The sequence below is a fragment of the Somniosus microcephalus genome, chromosome 13 (assembly GCF_052327205.1).
Source record: "Somniosus microcephalus isolate GS21.2 chromosome 13, FLI_Smic_1.0, whole genome shotgun sequence".
Lineage (NCBI taxonomy): Eukaryota > Metazoa > Chordata > Chondrichthyes > Squaliformes > Somniosidae > Somniosus > Somniosus microcephalus.
The window spans coordinates 24516034-24536603 of record NC_140999.1 but is presented as its reverse complement, the minus strand read 5'-3'; the positions used below and the strand labels follow the sequence as shown (position 1 = coordinate 24536603).

The 20570-nt window shown below is 43.8% G+C and overlaps 1 protein-coding gene across 4 annotated transcripts in view; it reads left to right on the top strand.

Annotated features, from left to right (window-relative positions):
- Window positions 1–4595: 4595 nt before the first annotated feature.
- LOC147108139 (AN1-type zinc finger protein 6-like) overlaps window positions 4596–20570 on the top strand; it is a 31927-nt gene continuing 15952 nt past the window's right edge. For all 4 annotated transcript variants that reach the window (XR_015080532.1, XR_015080531.1, XM_086004640.1 and 1 more), the window contains exons 1-2: window positions 4596–4681; window positions 19782–19960. Coding sequence is in view for 2 of the 4 variants with exons in the window: in XM_086004640.1 (XP_085860766.1) it covers window positions 19810–19960 (151 nt within the window). In the remaining 2 variants the exon portion in view is untranslated. The remainder of the gene's footprint in view (window positions 4682–19781; window positions 19961–20570) is intronic.

Below are 20570 nucleotides of genomic sequence, written 5' to 3'. Positions count from 1 at the left end.
CACTGCTCCTCAGACACGTTGAGGTATGAGAACTGTTGGCGGAATACCCTGGGAGGGTAAGGTCTCCTGTGCCGACGCCTGTTGGCCCTCCTCCGTCTGGCCATGATTGGCACTCTCTCTCGGCATCCTTGAGCCCTCTCAATGCAATGGAGAAACCCAACGTTTCCACCCATTGCAGCCCCCATAGTATGTGGCCACTCAAGGTTATGCCAGTGAAAAAGCAAACCAACTACAAAGTTCTGGGCCGAAGCCAGAAGTACCTCTGCGGGCGCTGACTCAATGCAGAAAGCTCTCTCCCTTTGTCTCTCTGCAAATCTCTCTCTCTCTCACAGAAGGAGTGGTCCAAAAATGGCTACCACAAAGAAGCCAGGAAGAGCCCCCTTTAAATAGCGCCTCCCCCCAGCCCCACAGCGACTGGGAACCGTTCCAGTCAACCAGTCGCTGGGAGCGCCTGGCGGAAAGGAGGGGGGGCGCCACTGAAGTTCCGGTTCGGGGCGCCCCCAAGGGCGTTGCACCATGAAATGACGTCAGGATCTGCGCGCGCAGCTGAGCGGGCGTCGAGGTTTTGCGCCGCCACTAAATGTCCACTTAATTTCGCGAGAGGCGCAGGTCTCGCCGCGCCCGGGCGCTAGCCGCATCACGCCCCACTTATCGCCCTCTTAAGGCGCTAATGGGTGGCGCTAACAACTGAATTTCTCCCCCATTCTGTTTTTCTATTCTTCCTACCAAAGCGAATAACCTCACATTTCCTCACATTATACTCCATCTGCACCTTATTGCCCACTCACTTAACCTGTCTGCCTCCCTTTGCAGGCTCTTTGTATCCTCCTTCTGGCTTACTTTATGCCTATATTTATAAAAACCAAGATGCTATTGGCCATTTTTATCGACCTGCAATTGCACTTTCAGGGAATTATTTGAACCTTTATTACTCCTCTGTTATTCACATCCTTCAGCGTTTTCCCATTCAGTGAATGCTCCCATTGCTTATTTTCACTTCCAAAATACATTGGTTACAGTACCAAGGTGGGTAGATAGAGTTAAGATACAGATCAGCCATGATCTAACTGAATGGTGGAACAGGCTTGAGGGACTGAATGGCTGGCTTATGCCTGTTCCTACCTCACACATCTCCATAGGTGGGATCTGGAGGGGAGTCCTATACTGCCTTTGCAGCAATTAGTTTGGGGATATGGAGCATGAATCCAAGGTGGCCTCGGTGAGGCCGATGGAGGCGGCATCAATAATCAAGGTTCCAGTCAGGCCCAGGCTGTTGATGCACTCCTCCGGGATGAGGTAGTGATAGGATTGTCCTTGTTTGCGAGGGAGCAGACATCATTAAGGGCACTGAAGAGGGATAGGGTAACCTAAGCTGGATTTCCCTGGCATAGTACATTGTTTCAGCTAGCATTTGTCTCTTGCTTTATTAAAATAATTATATTGCAATTGTTCTTGGGGTTACAACACATTGATGTACATTGCATTTATACTGTTTACAAAGTATAATACACATGCCGGAATGTAGCTGATAGTTTTTGTGAATTGTGAGTGCTGCTGGCAATACATTCCAGCTAGCGGCCCTAATGTATAGTTTTGCTGTGGCAGTGCCTGTTCGTTGTTCCAGCAGAGCTTTGAGAGTTTTCCTGTTTGGAGGTGGAAAGGATTTGCCAGCAGTTCTCTTCTGTAATCTCCTCCAGCCCCACAAACACGCCCCCCCCCCAACCCCCCACCCCCCACCCAACCGAGACATCTGATTCTGCACTCTTGAGCATCCCTGACTATAACCACTCAACCTTTGGTGGCCGTGCCTTCTGTTGCCTGGTACCTAAGCTCTGGAATTCCCTCCTTAAACCTCTCCGCCTCTCTACCTCTCTTTCCTCCTTTAAGACGCTCCTTAAAGCCTACCTCTTAGACCAAGCTTTTGGTCATCTGCCCCAATTTCTCTCGGTGTCATATTTTTTTTCTTATAACACACCTGTGAAGCGCCTTGGGACGATTTACTACGTTAAAGGTGCTATATAAAATACAAGTTGTTATTCTGAGTGGAATATGTCTGAATGGATGATGATGCTACATATGAAAGATGAAATTGCATTGTTACAACCAACCTAATTAGCTATCCTCCATACCATGTATGAAGGATACAGAAACAGGATGAATGAGTGCCGCATGGGATGACTGAATATTCCAAGCGTACACATGTACCCAGGATAGGGAACAAGCAACATGCTTATCTGAGGAAGGATGTTCTCCTTATCTGAGGAAGGATGTTCCCCTTATCTGAGGAAGGATGTTCTTGCCATGGAGGGAGTGCAGCGAAGATTCACCAGACTGATACCTGGGATGGCAGGAATGATGTATGAGGAGAGATTGGGTCGATTGGGCTTATACTCGCTGGAGTTTAGAAGAATGAGAAAGGATCTCATTCAAACTTATAAAATTCTAACAGGATTAGACAGACTAGATGCAGGAAGGATGTTCCCGATGGCGGGGGAGTCCAGAACCAGGGGTCACAGTCGAAGGATAAGGAGTAAGCCATTTAGGACAGAGATGGGGAGGAATTTCTTCACCCAGAGAAACATAGAAACATAGAAGATAGGAGCAGGAGTAGGCCATTTGGCCCCTCGAGCCTGCTCCGCCATTCAATGCGATCATGGCTGATCATCCAAATTCAGTACCCTGTCCCTGCCTTCTCCCCTTACCCCTTGATCCCTTTAGCCTTAAGAAATATATCCAACTCTTTCTTGAATATATTTAATGAATTGGCCTCTACTGCCTTCTGTGGTAGAGAATTCCACAGGTTCACCACTCTCTGGGTGAAGAAATTCCTCCTCATTTCTGTCCTAAATGGCTTACCCCTTATCCTTAGACTGTGACCCCTGGTTCTGGACTCCCCGACCATCGGGAACATCCTTCCTGCATCTAGTCTGTCCAGTCCTGTCAGAGTTTTATAAGTTTCAATGAGATCCCCTCTCATTCTTCTAAATTCCAGCAAGTATAAGCCCAATCGACCCAATCTCTCCTCATACGTCATTCCTGCCATCCCAGGTATCAGCCTGGTGAATCTTCGCTGAACTCCTTCCATGGCAAGAACATCCTTCCTCAGATAAGGCGACCAAAACTGAACACAATACTCAAGATGTGGTCTCACCAAGGCCCTGTACAAATGCAGCAAGACATCCTTGTTCCTGTACTCAAACCCTCTTGCTACGAAGGCCAACATACCATTTGCCTTCTTAACTGCCTGCTGCACCTGCATGCTTACCTTCAGCGACTGGTGCACAAGGACACCCAGGTCTCGTTGCATTTCCCCTTCTCCCAATCTATTGCCGTTCAGATAATAATCTGCCTTCCTGTTTTTGCCACCAAAGTGGATAACCTCACATTTATCCATGTTATATTGCATCTGCCATGCTTCTGCCCAATCAGCCAACCTGTCCAAATCATCCTGGAGTTTCTCGGCATCCTCCTCACAGCACACACGCCCACCCAGCTTTGTGTCGTCTGCAAACCTGGAGGTATTACATCTAGTTCCCTCGTCTAGATCATTTATATATATTGTGAATAGCTGGGGTCCAAGGACTGATCCCTGCGGTACCCCACTAGTCACTGCCTGCCACTCGGAAAAAGACCCGTTTATTCCAACTCTTTGCTTTCTGTCTGCCAACCAGTTCTCTATCCAAGTCAATACCTTGCCCCCAATCCCATGTGCCTTAACTTTACACACTAATCTCTTATGCAGGACCTTATCAAGAGCCTTCTGAAAGTCCAAATGCACCACATCCACTGGTTCTCCCTTATCTATTTTACCAGTTACATCCTCAAAATATTCCAGTAGTCAAGCACGATTTATCTTTTGTAAATCCATGTTGACTTTGTCCGATCCTGTCACTGTTTTCCAAGTGCTCTGCTATTACATCTTTTATAATGGACTCTTAGCATTTTCCCCACTACCGATGTCAGGCTTACCGGTCTGTAATTCCCCGTTTTCTCTCTACCACCTTTTTTGAATAGTGGGGTAACATTAGCTACCCTCCAATCAATGGGTACTGTTCCAGATTCCATCGAATGTTGGAAGATGATCAGAGAGTGGTGAACCTGTGGAATTCTCTACCACAGAAGGCAGTTGGGGTCAATTCATTAAATATATTCAAGAAGGAATTAGATATATTTCTTAAGGCTAAAGGGATCAAGGGATATGGGGAAAAGGCAGGGACAGGGTACTGAGTTTGGATGATCAGCCATGACTCTATTTTCTCTCCACGGATGTTGCCTGGCCTGCTGAGTTTTTCCAGCATTTTCTGTTGTAATTTTCTATGCTTAAGGTTTCCCCCAGACATGAAATTTGTTTTAAAAACTGCTACATAAAAGGGAATGACAAAAATGAATAAAATCCAACATGCATGAAATCCAGCGTGCTTTCCCTCAGACTCTGCCTGCAGTACATCCTTCAAACTGAAGATTGTCTCACCCTTGTTTAGAGGGACGGAAAATGACGTCATCCGCACGGCCGCCGTCACAATGCCGGTGCGTGTGACGGCACAGGGGCATGACGTCAGCGTGACGCCGATGCCCTTTGTGGGAAGGTGGGGGAGGGGAGGCGGCGCCGGCCGCACAGAACAATCAGTGTCAGCGGCCGAGGGAGAGAGAGAAGTGCCGTGTCACTGGGCCTCGCATTCAGGTAAACCGCGGCTTCGTCACACTACCCGAGCGGGGTTGAGGCTGAAGGAGCGGGCTGGTTGAGTTATTGAGTGGCGGTGGTAGTAGTAGGGGGGGAAATAAAATATTGTTGGTTCATTCCCGCTGAGCGGCCCGTCGCCATGACTGCTGAACACGTCAGGTCGCTAACGTTACTTGGCGGAAAATAAAAAGGGGGGGGGGAGGAGAAAGGCCCTCGGTGCGATATTAGGCGCTGGAAGATGAAGCGCGGCCGGTCGGGATGCGGTGGCGCTTTCCCTGTTAGGCCGGGAAGCCTTGGGTTGGAGTTGGCAGCTGCCCCCCCCCCCCCCCGGGCTGGAAGTTGATGCTCAATGGGATTAGCCCAGACCAGTTCGTGCTGGCTCAATCTGAGGGCTGGGAAGTCCCGCCCACCTCTCCTCTGCTGATTGGAGGTTTGGATGGCATCCGTCGCCTGCGCAGCGCTTGATTGGCTGTCCGCGCCGTCAGGTATAGCACTGCTGGTGCTTGGGGCTGAACGACATTTTCTGGACATTCCCCATTAATGGTGTTTCCTTGTTCTTTGTTCCCTACTAGAGTTTAAAGTTGTATTGCCTCTATTGTTTGGTCGGCAACAGTTCGACAATATTATTATTGAGGTTATTTCGATTTATTTTCTTAAACAGAGACTCAGGGCGTCATAAAATGTAGAGATTGTTAAAGTGTGTTGGTGAAGTAGAAAGCTGAAACAGATTATTGCTGTCTGTTTTTCTTTTGAACCATTGTGGTAATTGTTTAATTGTGAAGCCAGCAGACAATTGATTATAGGTAGGGGTGAAAGAGAACTTTGGTGCTTTGCAGATTAGTTTGTAACATAATTTCAGTGATGGGATTTAGGGTTTAAAACTTCACTCGTGTGGCTATAATTGTGGCTTCTTACTCAAGTACTTTTCTGACCTTTTATGTTTTCAGCATTACTAAGTGATTGTATATGTTGCAATGAATGGCTATTGAATTGAACTGTCTTTGACATTAAAGTGTCTGTTGAGTTTAGGTTCCATGAACTTATTTATGCGTAGTTACTAACTTCAAGGTCTAACATTGAGGATTTTGTTGATGGAGTCTGAAAGGATTATCTCTCGTACTGACACTTAAATTTGTATAATACTTATGGTTTAGAACACACCTTCTCTTCCCCCTCCCCTCCCTCTGAAAATAAATAAATACAGCTCTTAAATGTCAATCCTAAATGTCAATCCTGATATTTACTTCACCAGATAGTTCTGGAATAAAGGTTAATTAAGTCATTAGTTCAAATATGCACCCAACAATGTTTTGTATTCTGTAGCACACTTCACAAAGTATTTAATTTCAGACTATAATTGCTGTCCTAATGCTTTAATGGATCCTCACAAGGGAAAATGAAATCGGGTGGTTCTCCAGTCTTGCATCTGTGTGATGTAGTCATTGCACTGCTGAGAATTGTGGAAGCCACACTCGATTAAACACACACACTTGTGAGATTTTTGTGAACTGTCTTGAGCCCTTGAAGACCCAGTCGCACTGTTGTCATCAGAATTGTTTCTCATGTATTAATACCAGTAAATGCTGTTCAAAAGCCTGAACTCAAGCCAGTAAGCGATAATACTTTTGGTAGTTTTGAAGTAATTGCTTCACTTCAGCATCACATCAGTGCTTCACTTCAGCTGAAACTGCTCCCTGAACCAATCCACATTTGTATGAGCAGGATCTGATTGTACTGATGTGTACTTTTTACAGTATAGTATACAGTATACTGCTTATAATATGAACATTTTACATGTGACCTATTGCTCTTTAGTGAAACCCTAGTTATAAAACCACAGTGTCATTGCAGTGTTGAGGAATCCTAGCCTGGTTGGTGATGGGCACAGTGGCACTTTGGTTTCAAGTGACAGTTCCTTTTAGGTCACAGAGCTGATTTACCTTGCAAGAGCTCACTGTCATTGGGACCGAAGATGATGTCTTGAGCTTTTTTTCGCTGCAAATTCATCAGTTTCTTCTTTCACACTCCTAACCACTTAAATATGGATAATTATAGACAGCCTCTTCTGCAAATCAGCAACGTGTATTTTGGTCCCTCTGTATTGGCTTTTTTTTTAAGGTAAAACTTTCAAGTAAATTTGAGCATTTTCTTAGTGCAGGGATTGCACAGCACAAAGAACATTGGCTTGGAAACTAGCCTTAAATGGTAAATTTCTAATGGAGCTAATGTAATGTGGTGATGTACATATATATCAGATTGGGATGCTATATTACTGACCATAGTTATGTGGCCCTCCAAGAATTTTGTTTCCCCCCCCCCCCCTCCCTGTGTACCAGACAACCAGAGCTTTGATATATAATATGTCCAAAGCTTTGAAGCTTAAATGGGCTTGCAACAACTATAATTTAGAAATATCTAGAGTTTCTATTTGTACCTAGAAACTTTCACTGCAAAATTATAACTGGCTCTTGAAGAAAACGTTGATTCTGAGCAAATTTGTATTTCACATCGAGCCTTTAATATTCAAGCACAGTTTCAAGTGAATGTTTTTGTGCTTGCTGACAGCATTAGATGCAAATACAAGTTTAATGGACAATCTCTCCTGCTGTCTGGCAGATTCTGTGCTGGAGGTTTTGGGGGGGTGGGTGGGAGGGAGAAGAAAGTGGCCTGGTTTTGTTTTTCTCCTATCGTGATGGTGGTGAATCTTATTGGAGTACAATTCCATCGGTGCCAACAGTACTCTTGTACCATGGCAGGCATCACACCTGAAGCTGAGCCAAATATTGCCCACATGAAGGCTTTCCAACAGGATTAACTGGATGGCAGTCAGAAACAAGTATCCTGGATGATTTTATTTCCCTTAAGACACTGAAGTGTAGTGTAGTGCCTCTCTTGCTACACAGACAAATGATCAAACCAGGGTCGACCTTGGTCTCTATTGGCAGTACCATTCAATACAGAGCCACCAGGGGAGAGAAGTATCTGACTTTATATACAGGAAAACTCCAAATGACAAAGCTTCTTGCTAGTGATTATTACACAGAATAGTTTCTGGTTATTGATGGTGTTGAAAACTTGGACACCCTAAATATCCGTGTATTAAACATTTACCAATAGCCTGATATCTTTCCAAAATCATTTAATGGCTGCTTTCTTGGGGTGGGCGAGTTTCCACTCAAATAATTTCTATGTAGACTAAATTATTTTTCAAAATTGATGTTGAGTATTCTGTGTATCGAAACTTATTGGGAGTTTAAAATTTTACTTTGCACTTTAAAGAAAAAGGCTTTTGAGTTTACTAAATGATGTTTCACGGTATTTTTCAATAATGCTACTTGTGAATTGCAAATCTAGTGAGGCGGGGTAAATGAGCTCAACCTTAAGCACTGAACAAATCACTAAATTAGCATTGTCGCCTTAATTATAGAACTCCTCCATTGATGCTGTTGGGGTAGTGGATTCTGCCCTTATTCACATTATGGAGCTGATTCCATTTGTAAATTGTGCATGCTTGACCGTTTGGTTGAGTGTCGGCTGTGGCTCAGTGGGTAGCACCCTCACCACTGATCCAGAAGGTTGTGGGTTCAAGGCTCACTTCAACACAAAAATCTAGGCTGACACTCCAGTGCAGTGCTGAGGGAGTGCTGCGCTGTCGGAGGTGCCGTCTTTCGGATGCGACGTTAAACCAAGGCCCTGTCTGCGCTCTCAGGTGGACGTAAAAGATCCCACAGCACTATTTTGAAGAAGCGCTTATCCCCGGTGTCCTGGCCAATATTTATCCCTCAATCAATGTCACTAAAACAGATTATCTGGTCATTATCATGTTGCTGTTTGTGGGAGCTTACTGTGTGCCAATTGGCTGCCGCATTTCCTACATTACAACAATGACTACACTTCAAAAAAGTACTTAATTGGCTTTAAAGCACTTTGGGATGTCCGGTGGTCGTGAAAGGCGTTATATAAATGTAAGTCTTAAGTTTTTCTTACCGAATTTTCCTTGAAGGCTGAGGAAGATCATATTGGTCTCTGATTTGGTGGGGGTGGCAGTTTTAGTCTGTCTAAAGAGAGAAAAGGCACTACTGTAGTAGGTGTGCTGGTTAAAGCTTGAAAAAATGGGTAATGACATTTGTGCTAGGGAAAGTTGCCTCTCTGGGCCTCACTACAGTACCTTGTTTACCTTACAGCATTACTGCTGAAGTTGCAGCCTTCCCCAAGGCAAATGGAACAGATTAATTACACAACTTGCTGTTGCCGGCAGTTACGTAGACTGAAAGGGGTCTATGCCAATTAAGCTAATCTCAGTGGGGTGCCTTGGCTTCAAATTGGCCAGAACGTCACAAGCGCACACACCCACCCCTCCCTTAGTTTTACAGAACTTCTGTTCTAATAGAAGCCGGTTCTTTTCCTGTTTAGTCTGCCTTATTTGTTTTTGGACTGGCAACAGCAGGTAACTGCATTTGGAGCAACTGCGTAAATATAACTTTAAAGCAATTGTGCACATGTGAATCCAGAGAGCAGAGGTTGCCTGTATGGGTGAACTGAGAAGATGGCCTGCTGCATGCAAACCCAAAATGATGGATCATACCTACATACTACCGCAATTTGTCTCCCACAAGTGACAGCTTTCCAGGGTCACCCCATTATATCATTCCAATAGGCAATCCTGTGAAATAAATGGGATATTAAACACGCGGATGACAACACTCCATCCTTAACCAACAAATGCTGCTATTTCTATAATCTCACCTGACTCTTGTGTTTCAATTATAGTAACCATTTGATTTATCAAAACAATTGGATCTCGCAGCCCTTGTATGTAGCAGGTTTGACGCTAAGGAATTATGTCAGATATGACAGGGTTCACAGTGAAACTCTGTATTTCTTCAAGAGCAATCTTCAATTAGCAAAAATGTCTATCTGTTGATATGAATGGACTGAAAGAAATTGCAACATTGGGGGAGAAGGGTAGTACATGTCCTTCCAGTCAGTCAATCTGTGGCAAGTGCAGAATACTTGTGCAAGTGACAACAACAGCAGTTATTATTCCTGTTGGTGCTACAACCAAAAGGTCATAGCCTCACCTCTTTTTCCGGTACATTGATGACTGTATCGGTGCCGTCTCCTGCTCTCGCCCTGAACTAGAAAATGTCATTCACTTTGCTTCCAATTTCCACCCTTCCCTCACCTTCACATGGTCCATCTCCGACTCTTTCCTTCCCTTCCTCGACTTCTCCGTCTCCATCTCTGGGGATAGGTTATTGACCAACATTTACTACAACCACTGACTTCCACAGCTACCTGGAACTACACTTCCTCCCACCCCGCCTCCTGTAAGGACTCTATTCCATTCTCCCAGTTTCTCCGTCTCTGCCGCATCTGCTCTGACGATGCCACCTTCCATACCAGTGCTTCCGATATGTCTTCCTTTTTCCTCAACCGGGGATTCCCCTCTACAGTGGTTGACACGGCCCTCGACCGTGTCCGTTCTATCTCCCGCACTTCTGCCCTCACCCCTGCCCCTCCCTCCCGGAATCACGATAGGGTTCCCCTTGTCCTCACCTTTCACCCCACCAGCCTCCACATTCAACGGATCATCCTCCGCCATTTCCGCCACCTCCAGCGTGATCCCACCACCAAACGCATCTTCCCCTCCCCTCCCCTTTCAGCATTCCGTAGGGACCGCTCCCTCCGCGACACCCTGGTCCACTCCTCTACCACCCCCAGCACCCCTTCCCCTTCTCCCGGCACCTTCCCGTGCAAGCGCAGGAGATGCAACACATGCCCTTATACCTCCCCCCTTCCCACTGTCCAGGGCCCCAAACACCCCTTCCAGGTGAAACAGCGATTTACTTGTACTTCTTGCAATTTAGTATACTGTATTCGCTGCTCAGGATGTGGTCTCTACATTGGGGAGACCAAACGCAGATTGGGTGACTGCTTTGCGGAACACCTCCGTTCAGTCCGTAAGGGGGACCCCGAGCTCCCGGTGGCCTGTCACTTTAATTCACCGCCCCATTCCCGCTCAGACCTCGCCGTCTTTGGCCTCTTACACTGTTCCACTGAAGCTCAGCGTAAGCTTGAGGAACAGCACCTCATCTTTCGATTAGGCACCTTACAGCCCTCTGGACTCAACATAGAGTTCAACAATTTCAGATCATAACCTCGGCCCCTATCACATATATATATATATTTTATTATATTTTTTATCCACACTTTTTGTTTGGCCCTTTTCTTCTTCCCTCCCACATGGCAGCTGTCCTTCATTCTGCCAGCGCAATTCACACCTCATCTAGAGGTGTTTCTTAACCTGTCCCATTACCACCTCCTCTTGCCTTGAAGATCTCCTTAATGCCTCTCAATGTCTCTTAATCTCTCCTACTTTCTATCCTATCACTGACCTTCCCTTTTGTTCTTTCTTCCCCTTTTCCCAGCCCCTAAACTTCCTTTAAAATCTGTTCCATTTCCTGCTTTTTTCCAGTTCTGACGAAAGGTCTTCGACCTGAAGCGTTGACTCCGTTTCTCGCTCCACGGATGCTGCCCTGGCCTGCTGAGTTTTTCCAGCGTTTTCTGTTGTTATTTAGGTAATAATAGTTCCTTTTTATTTCTTTGATTTTTTTTTTTCCCCTTTATCAGTGGAGGAACACTTTTGACATCCAGTATATGGGTCAAGTTTAATAAAGGCTAGATAAAGAGTACGGCTGCCTGTTTTATTTGCATCCTGTGAAGAAAATTTCTTGTTGCAAGTCAATTTACCACTTTCCACACCAGCTGATTATTTTTTTAATTGGCTTTGTGTGCGTTGCCTTGTGGAGAGTTTTGTGTTGTACACCTATGCCGGCTAAGAACTTAAAGCTGCCAAAACTCACTTCCTGTAGCACTTTTAGAACTGATGGGGAGAGGACCCTTTCAACCCACTCGTCTGGATTCAAATCCAGCTTTATTTACCTCAGTCCTTCAAAATAGGTTTGCTTTATTTCTTGTAAATTATAAAAAATAAGCTTGGGTGATTATTCTGGAAACTGTTAACTCTAGTTCTACCTTTTGTTAATAGCCTTTTGTTTTATCCCCTTCTGTTTCATGAAACACTGACTCATAACTAACACCGCTAGTTAGAAACCAGCATAATTATCAATGGACTAGTAGGAGTGTGATACACTCACGGATCACAGAGTCCTGTTCCAGCACCAACCAGTGCTCCCACAGGAACAGTAAGTCCTTTTTTATGAAACATTTTCCTTTGTTGGCAGATGAGCAGCTTCTGTATTGCACTATGGTTCAGCAGCCTCAATACTGAGCCTCAGTAAATGCTTAAATACAAACTTAAAGTAGCTATATTGCAGTGTGTATCTAATTAAGACTTAGAAATGGGGCCCACCATTCGCGAGCCAAATGGATACACCACAAGACTGGGAAGGTGCGCTTAAAAAGCAAACCTGTTTAATTTCTCCAGAAACCGTTAGCATAAACAGCAGTACCTGTTTACTGATGAAAGGTGTTTTAGAATGGACATGATTCCTAATCTTCCCCCTTGTTCCCTTCTACATGAGAACTGTAACTGATCGAGGGCTGCAGCACCTGTGTGAAAATCTTCTGAGCTATGTAATTGTGTTGCCAATTGAAACTCTCAAAACCAGTGACATTTGAGCCAAACCGGCGTGCAGACTTAAACTGAATCTAATGGCCCAGAAATTCGGGTCCCAACGTGTGAGTACACACGGGGTACTCGCGCGTAGGCCCAACGAAAGTGCCGGTTTCGTGCATGCACGGGAAACCGGAACTTCCGTTCCCCGAAAGAAGGGGTTCAGAGGTCGAACGCGTGTGCCGGAGAGGCAGCGCGTGCGCATTGAACTTGCGTTTTTTTTGCAGGTTTCTCTGGGAGGGTAAGCCTCCAGCAGTTACACTTGTAAAAAGCAGGCGCAAGGCCTGCTTTTAACAAGGTAAGTGGTGAATTAATTAAAATTAAAACCTTTTTTCCACTGGTTTATTATTTTTAAATACTTTAAAGAAAGGTAAGTTTATTTTTAGCCCCGTTAGAAAATGTAATTCATTTTTTCAAAAATTTAAATTATTGTTTAAAATAGTTACTTCATGTAATTTATAGTTATTTTAAAAATGTGATGGTTTAAAAAAAAAATTATTTGAAGTTTTAGTGATGTTTTGGGGCTTATAGTATTTATAGGTTTGACAGCTCTTCCTGTCAAAGTTATGAATGAAGCATTCCCTGCTACCATTGGCTCTCCATGGCCCACGTGATCCCAGGGGACGCATCGAACTAACTGCGCCCCTGGGATACGCAAGCACTGCGCGCCGGCAGCTGGAGCAGGCCCAGGATCGGAATCCCACGCGGGCCCACAGCTCAACGGCCGGTGCGCAAGGTAAGTGCAGGCCGGAGGCTTGCACCCACGGGAAGCCCCCGACCCGAATCTCTGGGCCATTATAAATTTACTTTGTGTATATATGGCATGCCTATATTTTGTTTTGTCTGTTTTAACATGGGTTGGTGCTGAGTAATTAAAATCCAAATAATAAGGGTGCATTAAATGAGAATGAATGTAAAGTGAATGGATGCATTCCTACTTGGAAAAGGGCATAGGTTTGTCTGGAATCATTGATGATAAACCTCTTGTGCCTGGTTTCCCTGACTCTTGTTTTTGCCTTTTGCCTTCAAACTATTGGGGTCTAATCTGTCCAATTTAACAAGTACCATACTGTGAAAATGAGCAGAATTTATTGTTATTTTCTGATCTAATTTGTCCTTCTAATGCAAGACAATATGTAGGCAGAGAAAATGCTGGATACATTCAGCAGGTCAGGCAGCATCTGTGGAAAGAAGGTAGGGTTAACATTTCAAATTGATGGCCAATTGTTGGAAGGGTAGTTCAAATCCTGGCGCAGACACGGTTATTAAAAACGAATGCTCTTAAAACAACTTTAATCCATTCCGGAATGTTCTTTAGTAAACTTCCTGTGGTTTAATTTAAATAACCTCCGCATTTAACTTGAATGGAGGTTTTCAGAATATGAATGTGTAGGAGGTACAGTAATTAACGGTATTAGTTCAGCTTTATTGTGCCGGGTGGTTCACTCGTGGCATTTGCTATGTACATGGTTAAATATACTGACTCTCTCTAACGTTCTGTAGTCCGCAAAGATAATAAATATGCAATTAGATGCCTTCTTCCCCTGCCCTCCCCCCTTTCCCCCCCCCCCCCTTCAAAGAAAATCCAGAACTGAGGGGGTTTTTAAGTTTAATTCTTGGCCCAATCCAGTGATGGAAATTGTCCATTAGACCAGTGACTTTGTTACAGTGTTCACTTTGCTGCCATATTAGCAAAATTGTGTATTCTCTACTGTTTTTAGTACCGGTTTTCTTCAGTGGTAGTGCTCTTGCCTCTGAGTTAGGGTGGTGGTGGGGGGGTGGGTCAATCCCCAATTCATGACTTGAGCACATAATCTAACTGAGGGAGTGCTGCATTGTCTGAGGTTTCTGTATTTTGGATGAACAGTTATAAAAAGATCCCATGGCACTATTGAAAGAAGAATCGAGGTGTTCCAGCCAATATTTATTTGTTACTCAACCAGCACCGCCACCATTAACCTGGTCACTTGTTGTCATTTGATATTTGAAGAACCTTACTGTGTGCAAATTGGCTGCTGTGTTTGCCTACGCTTCAGAAATAAATTGTTAGCTGTGAAGTGCTTTGGGGCAACCTGAGGATGCATGTAAGAAATCACACAACACCAGGTTATAGTCCAACAGCTTTATTTGAAATCACAAGCTTTCGGAGCGCTGCTCCTTCGTCAGGTAAAGTGGAGAGATGCATAAAAACACAGCTTATATAGTCAGATAATAATGTCAGATGTTTACAGGTAATCTTTCTAACTGCCATTTATCACACCTCGGCAGAGAGATAATCACAGCAATCAAAGGTGTAAATGGTGTCCAAACAGGTCAGTCAGGAAAACATTACATCAAAGAACAATGAGGTGGGGTCACAAGGGGTCAAATGTTGCAGATGCTGGGGTCTGTATGAAAAACAAAAAAAGACAAAAAACTTTTTTTTTGCTGGAAATCACAGCAGGTCCGGCCGCATCTGTGTGGATGCAAAAAGTCCTATATAAATGCAAGTTTGTTCTTTGGGCACAGCTATTTTTTCAGCCTTCATTTTGAGTCCTGAAACTCTTGCAGGCTCCAAGTTTTAGTACAAGTTGGCACAAACTAGCATGTCTCTTGAATACAGTAAATGTTTTCCCTCTTCTCCCATTCTAAGCTTTTCTTCCTGCAATCTAATCTTGGAAGGCAAAGGAAATGCTATGGTACTTCACAATCAGTTGTGTGTGGGAGAGAGAAATGAACAGCTGTGAATTGCATGAGAAATGCCAAACTCTTACTTTCCAGGACTTTAGATAGTGCCCAATGCATGCCTCGAGCTCAAAGTTTTATATTGACTCCTTTACGTTCCTTGACTGCATACAATTGGTATCCTTAAAGGTGTCGTTGATAGCTCATGTCGCTTAGGGTCTACGTTTGTTTTGGTAGTGCAGTAAAGTTACTGAGACTAGATCTGCCAGATAAAGTCCTTAAAAGCTGCTGAGCTGTGACTTTGGAAAGTTAAATTAAATCCTGCCTGTGATCTGTTGAAATAACAAGTTAAAGCAAGCTTTGGATGAGCTGATTCTCAAGGTTAATTGTGATCGACGGTACAATGGTAGTCGAATGTGCTGTACCAAAGACTAGCTGCTACAGTTCTTTTTGATTTTCGCTTTGCCATTGAGGAAGGGTACTGAAGTGCAGTTGAGAGCTTCATCTTTCTTTATTTTTGGGATGTGGGCGTTGCTGGCAATGCCCATCCTAAGTTGCAGTTGGTGGTGGTGGGCCGCCTTGAACCGCTGCAGTCCGTGTGGTGAAGGTGCCCTCTGAATGCTGTTGGGAGGAAGCTTCAGGATTTTGACCTAGCGACAATGAAGGAACCGCGATTATATGTCCAAGTCAGGATGGTGTGTGACTTGGAGGGGTAAATGGGACGCGATGGTGTTCCTATGCACCTGCTGCCCTTGTCCTTCCAGGTGGTGGAGGCCACGGGTTTGGGAGGTTCTGCTGAAGAAGACTTCCTGAGAAAGGTGAAGGGAAAATTGGAGGGCAAACTATTCTGCCTACTCTCCAACAGACTAAGTAAGAGCAACACTTGCAGATTTTAAAAAAATGGCTACTGTGCCTGCTGGTAAGACCATCCTTGGTACCTGCTTAATTTGGTCATTGGATCCTTCCCTATACAGGAAACTTTTTTTTATTTGGCACAGACGGGACCGACGTGGTGCCGGTTCAGCAAAAATTCCAGATAACCGAACGCTATAGTAAAAGATACGGAGCTGAGAGCTCCGTATAAAGCAACAAGCCCTGTTGCAGCTTCAGAACAATGGCCACAAGTTGCAAGCGTCTCTGTAGCTTAGCAACAGCTGCAGCCACACCCTTGCACAGCAACAAATGGAGGAAGGCAAGTAATAAAAGTTACCTGAACCTACTCCTGAATTTTGCCGGTTAACCGAGTTTTCCGGTTATTTAGGTGCCGGTAAATCAAAAATTTCCTGTACCATTGTTGCGACAGACTACAGCTGGTTGCTCTTGTTGTATATTTACTTCTAACCCTAGTCTAAGGATTTTGTTCAGTGCACTGCAACACAAACTCATTGTTTAACCCTGTATGTGTACTGACCAACATCAGGCCACTTTTATGGTTCAATAAATTCAAACCATCAATAAATAAATCTGTTATTAGTATACTCATTTGTTAGTGCTACTAATCTCTTGTGCTTCCCATGACACTTGTTAACTTTACGCAGTTTCACATCAGGTTAAGGCTAATGCCTTCACCCACATACAGTAAAAGATACTGTAATCCTTGCCTCATAACTTTGTCTGAGTCCTCCCTATCCTTTAAAATCGCTGTATTCAGAAGACATTTAATTGTGTGGGCAGCCTTTTATTTGCATTCATTCTTCCTATCTCATTTTGTAAAATAAAACCCCTTTTTTCGAAGCTAACGCTGTTCTCTGACCTTTGCCAGAATTGACTTCTATGTGGCTGCTTTTGTGCCTTCAGTGAACTGTTTTTTGTCTAGGGAGCGGGGGTGAAGAAATGGTCAGACTAGTCATGTGCATGTTACACTGCTGTACAAACTACTGGGTCCCCTCTGGGTGTTCAGATTTAACTTGCAAGTAATCTCTCTCTGCCTATCACTAATTTTGTACATTTTAGTTTCTAAAAGCTTTTTTTAAAAAAAAAAAAATCCCCTCCCACAAACACAGCCACATAGAACATCTTCCCAATGCTGTTCCAGATGTTCTCATCCTGATTTGATACAAAACATCAAAGACCAGTGATGTGGTACAGCATGTGAGTATAGTCTGCTGTTAATTCAAAACAATTTTTTTGCCCCCCAAAAAACCCTCATTATCCAGTACTTCAAATTAAGCTATTTTAATAAAATGGCACAGGAGACTGTTTTTGCTTGATTTGAATTTGACCTGACACAATGCAAATTAAACAATTTTGAATTGAGAGAGAATGACTTGTATTTATATACCACCTTTCATGTCCTTGGGACGTCGTAAAGCACTTCACCGCCAACAAAGTACTTTTAAAGTGTAGTCACTGTTGTAATGGAGTCAAATGCGGCTGGCAAATTGTGCACAGAAATATCGCACAAACTGCAGTGGGATCAATAACCAGAAAGTCTGTTTAGTAGTGTTGACTTGGTTGAGAGGTGATCTTATTGAAACATATATTATACTGAGGGGGCTCGACAAGGTAGATGCAGAGAGGATGTTTCCCCTCGTGGGAAAATCTAGAACTCGGGGGCATAGTTTCAGAATAAAGGGTCGCCCTTTTAGAACTGAGATGAGGAGGAATTTCTTCTCTCAGAGGGTCGTAAATCTGTGGAATTCTCTGCCGCAGAGAGCTGTGGAGGCTGGGTCATTAAATACATTTAAGGTGGAGACAGATTTTTGCAAGATAAGGGAGTGAAGGGCTATGGGGAGCGGGCAGGGAAGTGGCTTTGAGCCCAAGATCAGCCATGATCTTATTGAATGGCTCGAGGGGCCAAGTGGCCTATTCCTGCTCCTATTTCTTATATTCTTATGTTATAAATGTTGTCCAAGAGGAGTAAACCATTCTAGTGTGCTTTGCCAGGGGGTTTTCAGCTGAAGATTCCTAGCATGGAGAGTCTGAGATCTCTGGTGTCGACACGTTGCAAGACTGGTTGCCGGCCAGATTCTTTTCCCTGTAGAGAAAAGACAATGGGGATGATCACCATGGGCACTCCTAGTGCGTATCCTAGAAGACATGCAAATAAATTCTCAAACCTGGGAGCAAGTTGGCTGTTTCTGAGGAAGAGGGGTGTTGGTGCATAGCTTGGAGAGGAGAAAATACTGAACTGTTATAAATGTTATATCGATATAGAGGCTAAATTTGTATTCCAAGGAGTGTTTTTGTGACCCAGCGAACTACTTGGCACTTAAATGATGAGATTGTGCACAATCCAGAACAAAAATTCAAAGAGTTTTGAATGGCTCTACCCGGAGCTGTGAAATGCAGCAAGGGCAAAATAGTCCGTGTGAATATTTTTGAGGAATCTCTCCACCTATTAAGACATATAAAGGCCGGTGTCTCATTGGGATTGGCACATTTGGCAGGGAATTGGTGCACTGAGTGTGACTGGGCAATGTTGTCAGTTGGCAGTGCACAGCGTAACAGTTGTTACTTTGTGTACTATGCTAGTGATTGTCTGTGAATGGATTGTGTGTTGTGTGTCAGCACACACTCGCACTACTGTGCTGCTGTATAGAGACAGTTTTTTAAACATGTTTCTGAAATTGCCAATGCCACATGTCTGAATGTAAAGGTGCAATAAATTCATTTTTAGCTTTGACTTTTAATTTTTCAGCTGGCTGTTCTGAAGCCTTTAAGCCCTGAAAAGTTGTGTTTTTCAAAAAACTGCCTTGTTGCCAGCAATGGCCTTTCAGAGAAATTCTCGTATCCTTTTTATCCCTCTTCCAGTTTCTCCCTGGGTCCCTCTTTTTTATAAAGGTAATGATTCCTTTTGGGGTAATATTTCCTGGTTGCCAGCAGCCTATTGGTACCTTTGTCCAAGTGCTTTTTATTTTGAGTGTTGGTGCTACTGAGCTGTGGGAACCATCTGCCTCTACGCACTCACTCCCAGCAGGAGTCGCAAGATAACAAATGAGAGCAGAAAGCTTGCACCCGGGTCGTTGTTGCCTCTGCTGCGGGCGGCTAATTTGGTACAGACCAAGGATCGAAGCTGGAATTTTCCTCGTCTCTGTCGCTCAATCTGATACTGTGGTGCACTTCCCCACTAAACAAACAGAGGAACTTCCAGTATCTCTCATTGTTTTGGGAATGAAATTTTTGAATTGGATTCTGACCGAGACTCGTGTGTTGTTGTATGGAACTCATTAGTGACAGAATTGTGGAACTGATGCAGTAATTTTCACAGAGAAACTTAATTTTGAGACTTGAACTGCTTTTGCAGCAAGAGGAGACTGTTGTAACAGCAGGTTTGATTGCAGTATATTTAACTAGCAATCTCTTAAAAGCAAAGATTTTTCATTAACCTTCCTGTATATTTTTTATACAAAATGTTAAAGTGTGGACATACCAGGAGAGACATGGAGTTAGGTCCTTAAGAAGTTAACTGTAATGGGAGAAAATAATGTATACAGTTGAAAGAACATGATCACATTTTTAAAAAACTCTGGGTATAAATTTCAGCACTCTACTGATTTATTCAGCCGCGCAATCCCAAATCCGCCCTCCTGATTACACTACTGGCACGTGCTGTGGGAGCAAGGTGAAAAATTAAGAGTTTTTCGATTGCCCCTTTGCAACATTGGTAACAACCACTCATAGATTTCACAAAACATTTTTAAATAGAATACTTTTACAGATTTCTCTTATCCTGAAAGAGTTCAGGATTTTGGGATGAGTCTGAAATTAGATGGTAATATTGAAATGGTCTAATTCTACTGTGCTTTTATCATGTGCGGTTGCAGCCTATTTGATCTGCACTCTCTCTAATTTCAGATTGTACAGTGAGTGTATGTAAAACAGGATGGCCCAGGAGACAAATCAGACACAGGTGCCCATGCTGTGTACCACGGGCTGTGGTTTCTATGGCAACCCACGAACCAATGGAATGTGCTCAGTTTGCTACAAAGAGTATCTGCAGAGACAGCAGAACAGTGGCAGGATAAGCCCACCAGGTAAGTCGGGAAGCTTCAGCATGGAACACCATGAAAAAACTTCTCCAAATGGGACCGGGGAACAATATGCTTTTCTGGTCATTTCCCTTTATGCATTTCTGGTAAGCCAAGGAGAAAAAACATATTGGGCCATAATTTGCTGTCAAAATAACAGTGAGGTTAATGGCACTCACTGTTATTTATGTACAAATGTTACAGCAACTTCAGGCGTTGGCAGTTGCGAGGTTAAACGTGGAAACCCAAAAGCTTGCTGTCCGAGATGTGCCACTCTGTCAGCTCTGCGGAAACAGCATCTCTCTGTCTGCCTCATCATTGAAATGCATTGACCAGAGTGAAGTTGCTGTACTTGTGTGGCAGATACTAACTAAACTTGCCACAGAAAGTCAAGACTTGTCCATTTCAGTCTAAAGTATCATTTTAACATTGTGATAAGTGTTAATTACTGCCAAGCAAACTCTCTGGCACTGAAAATGAACTATTACAAGTGTGCAGTCTCATTCCTTCAGGTTTTAATTGCTGTTGGAGATTTTTTAAATGTAAAATTTAAAATTGCATTTTTTTAACACTTCCTTTCTATCGCTTTTCTCTCTCTCTCTCAATCCAGTCTTTC